At 40.2% G+C, this 15,613-nt stretch overlaps 1 protein-coding gene across 2 annotated transcripts in view; it reads right to left on the bottom strand.

Moving 5' to 3' along the window:
- Nucleotides 1-15,613, bottom strand: part of LOC137525754 (aldehyde oxidase-like) — a 198,810-nt gene that overhangs the window by 69,107 nt on the left and 114,090 nt on the right. For both annotated transcript variants that reach the window (XM_068246947.1, XM_068246948.1), the window contains exons 14-16: nucleotides 14,528-14,624; nucleotides 10,517-10,638; nucleotides 7,470-7,594 (exon numbers count right to left, since the gene is read on the bottom strand). In XM_068246947.1, the coding sequence (XP_068103048.1) occupies nucleotides 7,470-7,594; nucleotides 10,517-10,638; nucleotides 14,528-14,624 (344 nt within the window). The remainder of the gene's footprint in view (nucleotides 1-7,469; nucleotides 7,595-10,516; nucleotides 10,639-14,527; nucleotides 14,625-15,613) is intronic.

Below are 15,613 nucleotides of genomic sequence, written 5' to 3'. Positions count from 1 at the left end.
CTGTCCATATGGCAGTGTGTTCTGCTTCTTCATATGTTTTAATTGCTAAACAAGTTATTGCTGTTTCCAATTTATTATTGCATATCAGCTACAGTAATCATGTGTCAGAATTTTTCTTTCAATAAAGTTCCTTTTTGTATACTAAGGTGACTTGTAACCCATGAATATGACTTTTTTTGGATTACTCTTTTGTGTTTTGCCACGCCCATTATCCTTCTGGGTAAGGTAAAAAAAAAAAACATGTTCAACACATCTGCATTTTTCCTTTTGTTTTTGAAAAATGTCAACAACCACTGCCTACTGTATTGAAATACTGGGGATAATCTCTATTGGTGGCATTTCTTATTCAGCCTCTCTGCACTGCCAGGAATAATGGAAAAATGGACAACATTAGATATCTAGATCAGGGTTTTTTCACTCGGTCCTCAAGTTCACCCAATAGTGTATGTTTAGAAGAAATTAGTGTCTCACCAGAGCTCAATAACTACCTCTGTGGATTTTCACAAAACATGCACCGTTTGGGGGTCCTTGAGGACTGAGTTGAGGAACTCTGATCTAGATAATACAAAAATCTGATCTAAAGTCCTAGATATACTCATTAGGAACACCTCCCAGTGATGACACAAAAATACTCGCAATAGTCACACATATATGATGTGATAGAAGAATGCTTTGAGTGCTGTAATGATGAGACACTAGATCATTATGATGATAAAATTAATAAATGATGGATAGATGTAGGTTTAATAAGACAAAATGACTTGCATAATTGTAAGGCTATGGCAGGTTTTCTCCTAGGAGATGATTTTTCTCTTCAAACTAACTTTCCAGCACTCTGCAATTGAAAAAGTACCAAAAAGTAGGTTTCAATAGTACATCAAAATTATTCTGAGAATTTTCTTCCTTGCTGGTGATTTAAAAATAATTTTATTGACAAGATGTGAAGATATAACCTAGGAGATAACTCAGGAGGAAAAGTGAATTGCATACGAGCCCTTATTTCTTTCTCCTTTGTGTCTATTTCCCATGAGCCCTGGACACAGAATGTGAAGGATCAGATTAGGGGCTGAATAACAGAATGAGGTTAAATTCAGCACAAAACTGCTCTATTGTGTATGAATGTGTGAAGGGATTAAACTCCAGTGTCAAAAGACAATTAGCCCTAACATAAGAGAGCAAATTCAAAGTACTGTACATATATTGCATAACATATATAAAGATAACTAGAAGATGTAAGCAAGGTAGTCCTATAGCCCAAGACCTTAATTTTCTCCTAAGTAATCATTTTTCATCTTAAAATATCTTTTCAGCATTTCGTAATTAAAAAAGTACCAAAAGTAGTAGAAAAAGTACTATCAAAATGATTTTGATTATTTTGCTTGCCTGCTGGAGGTTTAAAATGCATTTTATTGACAAGGAGTGAAAAAAAATCAACTTGGGGAAAACTAAAGAGAAAAAGCATAATGCATATGGAGAATTGCATATAGGCCAAGGTAAAAATTTTCCATTCAGCATTTCTAAAGTATGGAAATGCTAAGCTAGATTAACTAGTGTGGGAAACTGTGCAGCAACCTTTTTCAGCATGTAGAAAATTATATGTATGCAGTCAGTAATATGCATAATTAACTAAGTCTTGGCAGCCTACAGGGATTTCCTTACCAGCCATAAACTTAACTGGCCAAACCCACAATAAAATGTTGTTCCTGGGTCTGTTTATGAGTGTAATAATCTCAATAAAGTGGAATGCACAGATCAACAGAAATGTTAAACAACACTTTATATGAAACAAACCACTCCAGTGTCAGGCATAAGAGATAACATACATTTTAACAATTGAAGTTCTGTTTAATACCCAAAGCAAAAAGCAACTAATAATGTAAGACTGACTTGTTGAAAGATTACAGTACATTCAATACAGCTCATACTCTTATTTAATGATAAACCAACTTTTGAATTTATTATTATAGGCAACTTGTAAGCTTGCAAGGCTCGGGTTCTCTCACTTCTGTGTCAGTAAGATGCTGTATGTTTAATAACAACACTACAGTTGTCATTATTACTATTATTTTTATATATGGCATTGTCCGTATTTTTAAGTAGCCTTATTTCCTTCCTTACTCTGTACAGGTCCATGAGAGATGATCATGCGAAATAAATCTCACGGATATTATAAATGTGAAAGTTTGGATGTTTGTTAATCACGCAACAATGGCTGAACGGATTTGAATAAAATTTGGCACACACATAGTACATTACTTGGAATAACATATAGGATACTTTTTATCCCCATAACCAAAAAGTGGGCGGTGACAAATACAAATTTCACTGGGAAAATTTTAACTGCAGCCATTCTTACACTGCTAATGGTAGGGTTCTCAAACTTTGGATAGTGGGTCACTTGGTGACTGGAATTAATATTCAGGAAAGTGGGTGGCGCCTACAAAAGCCAATAGAAATTCACCTATTGATTTTCAAGGGGAATATTTAATTGCTGCCATTCTTGCATTGTTAATGGCACTAACCTCAAACCTGATACAGTTGGTCATTGGGTGATTGGGGTTCAAATTCAGAAACGAGGGTGGAGCCACAGCCAATCAGATTTGTTTCATTTCAATGCAAATTATTGATGCCAAAGACCACAAAGCTCATAAACTTGGTCATTGAGTAATTGTGTGTTAGGGTTAGAAAAAGTGGGCGCAGCCAACACCAGCCAAATACATACCCGGGCAACGCCGGGCCATCAACTAGTCATTAATAATAATAAAACATTACCTTTCCATTTTAGTCTATGGCAAGTGAAAACTGCAAGTACTTCTTTCTGCGATGCAACCCTTGCAAATAGCACTCCCTTTGTAGATCAGAAATGTACATTTATATTTACAGAACGGATACTGGCAAGTAAATATAAACATGGTTTACTGAAAACTATAGAATTTGAGATTATTCTTTTCTGAATTTTACTGCTTCTATAACATATTTTCTATTTATTTGCCTCAGCAAAAATGTATTTAAAAAAAGGGGTAAAAGCATGATCATAGTGGCTGGAATCCATATAATTAAATTGTGTCCAAGATTTATTGAGGTCCTAATTCTGAATTCACAGCAAAGATCAATAAACCAGTTCTTTATTTGTACAGTTGGGACAACTCCAACAGCACTGAAAAGTCAGTGGCCAAAATACTGGCTGTGCAAACACTTCTCATAGCAGTAGAGTCAGACAATGCGTTTCACAAGCATTTCCCTCTTACTCATTTTTGCATCCTATTTTTGTTTGTTACTGACCTGAGGACACCGTGAATACAACACTTGTTGTCTGACTCAATTGTGTGCAGTAAACTCTTGTACTGATATCGAGTCATTGTGTCCGTCTTAAAACCGCCGGGAGAGGTAAACCAACCATACCTCTCCTTTTTAAAGTTTTTTTTTTTTTCATTTTTGCATTTATTTAATGATTTTACATTTATTGATTGATTTTTTTTTAATTTTTTTTTTGAGGCAGCACTCTGCAGTTGATGCATTGGGGATTTGGTGCACCATATTCTTTATCTATATCTGATCTGATATTTGCCTTGATATTTGGTTATAGTATTTATTTTCTAATATTTAGGAAGGCAGATATTTATTGACCTCTTGCTTATGAATGACACTAACCTAGTGGTGATTGGCATGCCTTGTTTATATCTAATATTTTAGTCTTATTTTAGCTTTATGTATTTTCCAAGCATACGGATTCTTCACTAAAATGAAAATACATTCAGAGAGCTCAGGTCATTGCTGCACAGAGAACAAGTTAAACCACTCCAGTTCTGATTCATTGTATCCACACGTGAAAACTAAACAAAATGTAGGTCAAGTTCAATCTGCAAAACACATGTGTACAAATAACCAAAATAAGGCGTGATGATGCCAGCAGCCTAGTAATCAAACAGTAAATGACACATCAAAGCAATCACTAAACAAACACTGCAAACAGTCATTATGTAGCTACATCAACTTGACACAACATGAAATGTAATATGGTTTAGTGTTATTACAACTAAGTAGCAATAAATGCATAATAGTACATAATAGTACTGTATGTGCACAATTCTACTGCAAATATTTTCTCTTGGTAAAAGTAATATTTTCTTTGCTAATTACCTCACAACAATAGCAGTTATTTATTTTAAGCAATGCGAGCTTTGGAATAAAATGTATGCCTTTCTAGAAAACATATGCAAAATGCAGACACTCACTAGTTTATAGCTTTTCAGTTTTCCTGATTACATTACCCTGAGAAAGACTGGGCAAATAAACATATTGGTGAATAAAAGTATTGCCTTCTGGCTTCCGCTACTTAGCTGTCAGTCTTCTGACTCACAGAGAAGATCCCGTAGCCAACTGTCCAATCTCCCGCTTGATGCCAAGGTTTCCAGCTAGCATGACTTTGTAAGGCTCGGTTCACATAAACTTTTGCTAACGGAACCGACCAAACGGTTCCGTTGTCCGTTCCGCTGAACAGACAACAAAATGCAGCAGGACCTAATTTTCCGGACCGTTTCGTTCAGCGGAACGGAAATGGAAGGTTTTGAAGTATAATAGGAACCTATGGAAAACGGATGTTTTCCAGCACAGTGGCTGTAAAAACGGACCGTTTTCCAGGATCCAGATAGCCATATCCCTACGGCCGGCTCCGCAAAAAAAAGCAGGTGTGAACTGGCCTAAGCCTTTTCTTGCCACTAGATGCATACAGTCTGTCTGATACTGGTCACATCAACAAGCTGTTCTGCACATGTGGCTTCTAGCTAACCGCTGAGCAGATCAGCACCTCACTTTCCTGCTGCAATCTGTTACCTAAATTATCTGTTTTCATTTAAAGCAAGCTTGAAGTGAGGAAACTAACTTCAGGATAGATATATGCCTCTGTAGAGGGAAGGCTTTGGATACCATAGAGCAGTGATGGCTAACCTTGGCACTCCAGTTTTGACAAAACTACAATCCCATCATGCCTCTGGTTCCCCGAGTTATGGTTAGAGCTGACAGAGTATTGCAATGCCTCATGGGACTTGTAGTTCCACCACAGCTGGAGTGCCAAAGTTAGCCATCACTGTCATAGAGTCTTGCCAGTCCTCAGTCTGCCCTGTCGTTCCAGCGCTGTCCACTATTGAAATTCTGTGATCGGCTGTGTCTTTAGTACTCCTCCAGCAGCCTTCAGAAATACTCACATCCCTGACTGCTTCTGAAGACTGCCAATTCTGTACTGCGCATATATGAGCCTGGACTCAATAGCATGCAGGCTCTATAGTGTGCAGAGCCGTCCCTCTACTTGGGTATTTATCTAACCTGAAGTGAGTTTCCTCTCTTCAAGTTCACTTTACACAATCATATTACTTTGAAGAAGTTAGGACAAATCCCAGATAAAATGTATTGGGGAATACGATTATTTTCTTCTGCTAACCATCTGTCATTCTTCAAGAATCCCCTAGTTACCTATTAAATCTTCAACTGGACCTATAAGTATGGTACTTGGCTGGCAATACATCGCAAGCTTCTTCAGTCCATTGGATGCAGCAATACCTTTTGATGACATCAAAAAGCTCTTCTACTGCAACAACACACATATAAATTGCCCAGAAATCTCCAAAGGTGACCAGCTCTCTATTCTACAGGAGCAATCTGTTACCCAGTTATCCTGCACAATGTTTCTATGTTTTGTAGAAAGTGTCATTACTAGGGGAGATTTCTATCCATTTTCACCTCTCACTGGCCGTGTTGCATAAAACTTTTAGGTTGTATTGACTTAATATTAGTAAAAAATTATGTGCGCATACAGCACCAGGGATGGTCGGAAATGCCAATTTCCGATTCTGCGGAAAATCCGCATTCCGCCATTGCCGATTACCGCTACCGATTTCTGCATTCCGATGCAGATTTCGTCTTCTGTTCACAGTCTTCTGTTTAATAAACCCTGAAAATTGGTGTGTCAAGGACCTATATGGGGGCTTTGCTGTTAACCGCTAAAATCGGCGGCTTTTGACTGCAATGTAAAATGCAGAAAATCCGCATTATCCGATATGCGATAATCAGAAGACTCAGAATGAATAAGCCAATCAGAGAATGTGGAAATTTCCTCCTAAATTACCATTCTTTGATTGGTTTACTCATCCAGAGTCTTCTGTGAACAAGAGGGAAAAAAAAGTTTTCAAAGAGACCTTACAGTTTTTGAGAAAATCGATGTTAAAGTCGGTGGAAATTTCCACAATTTCCCGCGGAAATCTGCATCGGAATGCAGAAATCTGTAGCAGAAAGAGGTAGCGGTAATCGGCAATGCGGAGATGCAATTTCTGATCGGTAATGCGGAAATTGCATTTCCGCTGAATCCGAATGAGCATCCCTATACAGCACACAAGAATTTCAGTGGGTGTTACACAAGCTACATAGCACACATTATGCAGTTTGCATAACTTGCAATATATACACAATACATACGCTGCTTGTATGGCACGTGCAAGGCTATTTGTGTATATGATGTATTTTGCGTAATGCCTGGTAAAATCTGCATACGCTGTCTGCACATATTTTTAGTAAATACACCTCTTTGTAAGTTATCTCATCATTTTTCTTATTTTATTTATATACTGTAATACTCTTTTAGCACATAGCAAGCAAATGTGTCACTTAGACTAAACTTAGACTAAAGTTTATACAATTTGTGATAGATCTTCCATAACGTAAATGTGAAAAAAGTACACATTTTCACACTATACAGCACAGACTTCAATGGAACTATTCAGACCTACAGTATGTACTGGTTTAATTGCAATATACTGAATGTTTAGCCAGAAACACGTGTATTTTGTTTCCTACATGTTGGATCTGATTTTTATAGAAAAAACGGGATAATCGTTGGTTTTTCTTGATCGAAAAAAATTATTTTTGACTTTTATTCAATTCGATCGTTTTGGTGGAATAAACGGAAAAAATCACACGTTTTTATTGTACCATGTACGGGCACCGTAAGACTATGTACTTCATGTATATCGCTGGGTCCACTGCAAGGTATGCAGCCACTCTAAAGAGGATGAATTCCATTATCCAAATAAATAGAAATGAAGTTTGTTGTCCAAAGAGAAAATCGTGGTCTGATTTTTCTGCAATGCTCAAAAGCGGGCATCACAAAAATGGATACGAGATTGGGACCATAGAAAATTATTACAGTCCGTGACTGCTCCATTTTGAGTTTCCATCAATTGAAAGTTAATAGACACATTTCTTTTCATGTTTATTATAATTTTGAATTTAGAACAATGCCACAGTCCTGACTGTGAGGGAGTTTACTTGGCCATGGAACGTGCAGACACAGAACATGGACAGCAGGTGTTCTTTTCCTATGGTGTCACTGAAATATTTGTGGATAATTTGTCTCACTGAGTTATGTACCAGTATAATATAAACAGTCATCAACAGTCAACAGACACTTATCTACTTACTTGTGAGCGGCCACAGCGGTGATGGCAGCCTGTGAAGCCGTGTGTGAGTGATCAATACCCTGCCATTTCTCCACACAACATAGGATGTAATCAGAGGGAATGTTTAATGCGGAAGCAACTTCAGCCTGCCACAAGAATAAGACAAGTAAAACATGCAGCTGTTTAAAGGATTGTATGTTGTTCTGTTATAATTCTTACAATATGGTTAATGGCAGGTAAATGTTAAAACTTACAGTATGTGTACATATAATCAGGGCGGTGCCAGGGGTGGCCTTGTCAGGGCTCCATAGCACCGACAAAGCACCCCCATGTATTTTGCCAAGAGTGGAGAGTGGGCAGACCCTTCAAACAAAGTATTGTGTACAGCCACCCGCCTGCACTGTTTAGTTATAGTACTGCTGAGTGGCAGCATAAGACTTCAAAGCACTGCCTCCTCCTTTCCTCCCCCGATGTTGCTGCTAGTCACATGGGCAGCTGTGGCTCGAAACATGAGCATTTGAGAGGAATGAGGAGTACTGGAGCATGCGGGAGCACAGCAATATCCACACAGATGAGCAGAGACGCTCCAAAGAGCTGTGGGCTAGCTGTCAGTTCAAGCAGTGCTAGCACACAGCACAGCAGAGCCAGCCTGCCTGCCAGAGGGACAGAGAGGATGCAGCATCAGTCACAGCCAAGAGTGTGCGCACAGAGACAAACCTGCCACCCCAGACCAATGACAGAGAGGGAGCATTTAACATACTCTGTCTGGCTTCTTCTCTTTGCCAATACTCATTTTCTCTCTCTTTTTTTTTAATTACAAACTGTCTCTCTGTGTCCACTCTCTCTCTCTCTCTCTGTGCCCACGTTCCATGCAACCCCCCGTGTCCACCCGCCATGCATCCCCTAGTGCCCACCCTCTATGCGTACCCCTATGTCCACACTCCATGCGTTCCCCTGTGCTAACCCTTCCAGTGCATGACAGTCTAAATTTGTGTGTCGCTTAGAAACCCCCACCATGGATATCCTGACCTCAATTACATGACCGCCAAACTCTTGACACTGCTAAGTGACCTTTGCTGCTGCTGCTTCTGCCATAAGCCAGAGTTCAACAATATAATAGCAAAACCTCAGTGCCCAAAAGTCAAACTCTGGACTCTTAAATATTTCATAATATATAACTACATGTATAAGTATATTCAATAAATGTTCAGTTAGTAACATTTTGAGCAAAACTGACAAAGAAATTGTAACATGAATAAATGCCAACCAGATTTGTTTGCGTTTGTGTTTAGGAGAGTAAATGAGTGGCAAAAAAAGAAAACTGTTCAAATCTGAGCAAGGAGGACAGTCTGCATGGAGTCTGCATGTTTTTTTTGAGGGTTTCCTCTGAGCACCCCACTCCTTTCCCCTCAAAAACTAGCCTATCTGTGCCTGTAGTACACCCCTGCTACCCTAATTAACTTGCACATAGAGAATTTGTGAAAGTGACAATTTACCTTGATACTAGGCCTGCCCCAGCCTGACACAAGACTATGTTAAGGACTGTTGTCTGGAAATATTGCTTTATTGTATGTAGGTAGAGGAAGGTGGGTGTAGGTAATTTCCGTTTTCTGTACAGTTACAATTGCCTGTTTCCACTACAAAGTGATGCGGCTACCTAGCCGCATCGCATCACTTCCGCTGCCGGCCGCATCACTTTCCCATCTCCTGATGCAGAAGTGTATTGGAGGAGATGGGACGCGGCTGCAGGCGGATGCGGCCATGCGAGAATCTGCAGCATGCTGCAGATTCTCGGATCGCTCCGCACAACATGCTCGCAGTGGAAACTCTTCCATTGCAGTGCATGTGTTTCAGCACACCTGCGGTGCGATGCGGCTATGTAGCCGCATCGCACCGCTCCTAGTGGAAACAGGCCCTTACCTGCCCACAAACTGTTTTAAATATTTGATGCTCATTATTTTCTTAAAGTGGAACTTAAATGAGAACTTGTTACCTGACCTAAAATATTATTCACAGCATGATGGCCTTTATGGAAAAAAATATGTATACATTACAATTTATGGAAATATAAACTAGGAGTTTTAACTCGGTTCACTTCTACAGGAGCACTGAAAGGGTTAAGCCAGCATTTTCTGTATGGAAAGATGCATTGGCAGAGCTCTCCTGCAGTCTATTCACAATTACTGATGAGAACTAATTAGACAGTTTGAGCAGGCTAAACAAACACAAAACACAGTGAAGTGGGTGTCTTTGACAACTATATGTGGAATAAAGACTTTTTATTGTGTGCTGTGCAAGAGGTCGGGTCTATTTTAAGACCCCAGTGGACAGTCTGTTATTGTTTTTGAACCAAATGGATCTCAACATATGAGGACCATAAATATTAACACAGGCTTTCTCAAAGTAAACGTGGGATCTCATCCATTTGGAACAGCCTGAAATTACACTTGAGCTGTTGTTGCAGTGTATAGGCATTTAAAAGCTATATTTAAAAGTTCTGTCATGTAGCCCCGTCCCTTGCTGGAAAAAAAACGTCATTCTGTTTTCTATCTCAAATATAAAAAAAAAAACAGAATTGTGTTTTTTTCAGCAGCGGTAAGGCTACGCAAAAGAAAGTTTTCAGAAGGAACAGAGCTGGTAGGTATATATAACTTTTATACGTCAATATGTTAGCATCTTAAAGTGAAAGTGTAATTTCAGGCTGTATAGCCTCTTTATCCGCTTTTGGACGGCGGTGATTGAAAACTACGCCCGGTTTGGAGGCTGTTATTCCTGCCAGGGTGTAGATTTCTCATTGGCTCCTGACCCCGTAGTCATTGTGAGCCAATCCCATTGGCTCACATTGATCACAGGGTCGGGAGCCAATGAAATCGGCTCCTGACTGGGCTGAGGTGACTGGTGTGCAGCTTGAACAGCGGTAGTGGCGATTAAGTGTGGCCATTTGTTTGTATGCACCAGATTCTGGTACCAGCGGACTCTAGTCCTTAAGGGGCCAGAGACCACTGGTACTGAAGGGGTTAAGGATGAATACCTAGCATAACAAAAGCAGAGACTACAAGACACTTTACCTGTATGGATGCTGGATCCATTGTAGATATAAACACTTCCATTTCATTGTCTTCTTCTCTAGGTATAACACGGACAGCCTGTGATGCCGGAAGTTCATTCTGCCCATCTATATAGTCCTCACCTGTTCTTTGAAAAGTAAAAACAAAGGCAGCACTCCAAATATCTATTTACTTTGCAAAAAGCAACATCTGTACTTTGCTGAACCTACAATATATCTCAAGTTTCCCTCCATTTCTATAACTCTCCATTTTAATATTATGTGTATAAAAAAGGAGAAAATATTGGAAGTGTATTAGACAGTTGTAGGAGATATAGAAAGTATTTCTTCTGATTCCCAACTGCCATGTTTTGTGATAATGGAGCAGGAAACTGTATTTGGTATTTTGGGTTTCAGAAGGGATGAACAGGCAAAATACACAAACTCACTTTCACAGTGAATTTGGCGAAACTGCAGCCAGAATACAGTTTTTCATATTTGCATAGAAGTCTGAGGTGGGCCATATTTGTGTTTGATTGACAAGCCTACATACACATGAAATTTAGTGTGTATATCAAGGCAAAACCAGAGAACATGTCAAAGTAGACATTTTTGGAAAATAAAAGTGACAGTGTATTGTCACTTTCAATTTTGAAAGTTTCACCAATTGAATCAGGCAAAATATGTTATAGATTCAAGAATGGCAAAATGAATGATGCTGAAACTGCTGCAATCCAGCACTGGGTTTAGAATGCAATTTTTCTTGCATTCAAATCAAAAGCTACAGGTATAAATCTGGTGACAATATCATGTACAGGCTGTTCACAAGTTCTGCTACAATATAACACTGGACTGGATTAAAATATGTTTTCCCTCACAATAGAAAATATATATTTTTTTCAAAAACTATAAGGTATTTCTGAAAAAAAAAAATTTTTTGTACACATTCCATTGTTTACCCTTAATATACATACTAAGTGTGGTGCTGTATAATGTATTGTGGCTTCTAGACTTGCAAATTTGCAAAATGGCAAAACGTTTGTGAAATATGCTGCAATGTCACAAAAGAGTCACGAAACTGATTTGGGCAGATTCACTCCTCCTCCTGCAAGGAACTATGATGCGCGGCAGAGGGGAGAAGGTATTTAGAGGAGACAAAGCCAGCAAGCCTGCGCATGCGCTGTACGGACCTTCAAACTTTCTTTTCCAGGTCCCAGCGCGAATTTATGTTGGGGGTTGCCATTTCCATAGAATGGAATGCAGACAAGCCGGGACCCACAGAGATTATCAGAGGGGCAAGTAAGTGTATATGCATTCCCTAATAGACGTGGGTATGCTTAGAAGCATATCCAGCATCTTAGCTTAGGGTCCCTTTAATGCTGGATACACACGGTGTGTTCCCGCACTTGATGCGCCACTCGATTCCCGTCGATTTGTTTATTTCCGACATGTCCGATTTGCGGTTCGATTGATCGTCAGGTCAATTTGCCATACTTTACATGGCAATCTATCTAAAAATCATCGTAATGCGCTCGGAAATGCTTGAAAATAATCGAATCGACGGGAATCGAGCGGCGCATTCGATGCGGGAACGCACCGTGTGTATCCAGCATAAGAGTATTAACTCAGAGTCCTGATAACTCATAGAAGGAAGCTAAAGTATTTAAAAGATTAGGCATAGAGGTGAGGGGCTGAGTTACAAACATAAGGGCATCATCAGCATACATTATTATTTTTATAGACATTAGGGCTCTGTTCATAGCCCTTAATGTTAGCGTTAACTTTAATTGCACAAGCAAGGGGTTCCATCATCAATGAGAAAATTAAAGGAGATAGGGACACTCCTGGTGTGTGCCCTTGTGCATAGTAATAGGGAAGGAGTTTGCCCCCGGAATCCTGATAACTGATTTGGGGACATTATGGAGAGCGTGAATCACTGCTAGAACTGGATTTGAAATGCATAGGCCATAGCACAGAATCTAATGCCTTGAGCAGGTCGAGACTTAAAAGGACTAAGCATTCCCCGTGGAGCCAAGCATCTTGAAGACAATGAATGGCTAAACGTGTGTTGTCAGTAGGTTGTCTACCAGGAATAAAACCTGTCTGGGAAGGATAAATTAACGAGGGGACAACTTTATTTAATCTAGAGGCCAAAAGTTTTGCAAAAAGTTTTATGTCATTATTAAGAAGAAAAATTGGCCTAAAATGACTAGGTTGTGAGTGGTCAGATTTTGGCTTGGGGATAAGGGACATAGTAGCCTTAAGCATATCATCAGGAAAATGCCATCCATTCATAATGAAATTAAATAGGTCCATTAACAGGGGCGTAACAATAGACCCTACAAGGGATGCAGCCGCAGGGGGGCCATAAGCCACAGGTGGCCCCATCCAGAGAGACTGACAATTAAGGGCAAGTAGAGAAAAAAAAACTTTCCTGAGAAAAGCCAGACTGAATGCTCAATCGGGATTTTATCAGGGCTGGTAACAAGCAGGCTAAGCAGTGAAGAATGAAACAGAGAGCAGGGTAGGTGTTTTCTCTAATGTTCCCACTGATATATATGGTGGAATACAAGAGGGTGCTTCGTCTCTGGTTCACTTTAATATCTAGTATAGCATTTCATGAGGTGCTATTTTTTTTTAATTACGGTAGCAATCTTTTTGATGGGATTTATTTACCAACACACAACATTATACATCATTTATGCCTTTCTGGTATTATAGGCAGTTGTAATTCCAGCAAAATTATTATTTTTTGCTTTATTTTTTTTTATGGTGCACCATATTCTATTTCTTTAAAGAGACTCCGTAACAAAAATTGCATCCTGTTTTTTATCATCCTACAAGTTCCAAAAGCTATTCTAATGTGCTCTGGCTTACTGCAGCACGTTCTACTATCACCATCTCTGTAATAAATCAACTGATCTCTCTCTTGTCAGACTTGTCAGCCTGTGTCTGGAAGGCTGCCAAGTTTTTCAGTGTTGTGGTTCTGTGATGCATCTCCCCCCTCCAGGCCACTCTCTGCACACTGCCTGTGTATTATTTAGATTAGAGCAGCTTCTCTCTTCTCTCTTATCTTTTACAAGCTGGATAAATCCTCCTCTGAGCTGGCTGGGCTTTCACATACTGAGGAATTACATACAGGCAGAGCTGTCTGCACTCTGCAGTAAGAAACAGCCTGACACTTCAGTGGAAGATAGCTGCAGAGGGAAAGAAACACACAAATGATCTCTTGAGATTCAAAAGGAAGGCTGTATACAGCCTGCTTGTGTATGGATGTATTCTCTATGTGTGGACATACTGTACATCAACCTACTTCCTGTTTTGGTGGCCATTTTGTTTGTTTATAAACAAACTTTTTAAAACGGTTTTTAACCACTTTTAATGCGGCGAGGAGCGGCGAAATTGTGACAGAGGGTAATAGGAGATGTCCCCTAACGCACTGGTATGTTTACTTTTGTGCGATTTTAACAATACAGATTCTCTTTAAAGAGAACCTTAGGCGGTCTGGCAGGGGGACCGATGGGACACAGAGGCTTGTTCCTTGCCTCATGACATGCCTCTGTCACCCCCATGCCCCTCCTTGCCCCCCCCCGCCGAACTATAGCCCCCCAAATTTGCGACAATGATTGTCGCTATCCTGGAGGGTAATGGGAGGAGAGGGATTGCCTGCTTAAAACACCCACTGGGGGCGTTCCTTCCCCAGCTGCCATTGGGCAGCTGTCTCTCCCTGGCCGCGTCTCCCTGCACATTAATAGAGAATATCTTTCTCTTTCCAGTGTCATCACCCCAGAAGTCACAAAAGAGAAACTAAAGGAAAGCAGGTCAAAGGAGCGGTGGAAAGTGGCATGGATGTCGGCTACCTGATCCGCCCAGCCCCCCAGATCAGGTTGCATTTTTTTTTTCATTTTACCCCCCCCTCGGGCTCTCTTAAAACAAAAATGTATTTATTTTTTGATCTTGTGTATTTTAGAAATATTCAGATTACTTAACAACATGCATAATGCCTATAATGTATAAATATCTATATATTTACCTTCCAGAGTATAATCCACATTACTAAAGGCTTCGTCCACATTCCCATATTCTAATTTTCTAACTGGCTTGAAGAAGGAATTATGCTTTACGGAATCCTAAAAGCAGGATGATTACATCTTAATATATGACTAATGTAGGTGTTTATTTAGTATATACACTTCATTGTATATTTTTAGTATGCATGTCTGTCATTATTAAGCTTTATGTCCTTTTTGAAAATAATTATACACACACATTAAATATGCAGTTTCTGCTTAAAAGAGATTGCAAAACAATCATGCAAGAGGCTGTAGATGTAAGCTTCCATTCTCTGACTTACAGGCCATATAATATCCACAAGGCAGGGAAGCCAGCCATACTAAACTTCACTGCCAATGATCTCTTCATTCTTGAACTATATAAACCGGAAGTCAGGGAATGTCAGGTTCCAGGCACAGAGTTATACACAAGGCCAATCTGTATTGAGTCATAAACTACACTTAATGGCCCATACTCACGGGCTACAATTGTCGCCGCAACACGCGGCGAGCGCGTGTTGCGGTGACAGGTCGCTCGTGAGTATGCGGCATTGCACGGGCGCGCACCCCGAACTGTCGCTCGTCGCTGATGTCGCCAGGCGATTGAGCTGCAACTCCGCCGCCACTGTCGCTAGTCCGCGTGAGTACGCGGACTAGCGACAGCAACAAGAATGGAATACATTGGGTTTCCGGCAGGGGGAGGAGCAACAGCGACAGCTTCTGCCGCATCAGTTGCCAGGTCCCTCCGCCGTGTGTATGCGGAGGGACCTGGCGACGAGCTGTCGCCGGCCTGTCGCGCACACGCTCACGTGTTCTGGCGACAGGCCAAAAAAGTTGCCCGTGAGTATGGGCCATTAGACTCCTGTCACCTGCAATGATTGCTAGTAATTGGGTGACAGTTGAGGAAATACCGCTGTACAATTGCATATGCAATCCAGCTGACATGAAAGGCATTCCAGAGATCTTCTGATATCTTCAGCTGGGATATCATAAGCCATTCAATAACCCCAGATTGGATTAAATAAAAATGTTTCATTGGTTTGGATTTGCCATGCCCGGATCATAGT

The sequence above is a fragment of the Hyperolius riggenbachi genome, chromosome 7 (assembly GCF_040937935.1).
Source record: "Hyperolius riggenbachi isolate aHypRig1 chromosome 7, aHypRig1.pri, whole genome shotgun sequence".
NCBI classification, from domain to species: domain Eukaryota; kingdom Metazoa; phylum Chordata; class Amphibia; order Anura; family Hyperoliidae; genus Hyperolius; species Hyperolius riggenbachi.
The sequence above is the reverse complement of the archived record's forward strand: the minus strand, read 5'-3'. Positions and strand labels throughout refer to the sequence as shown.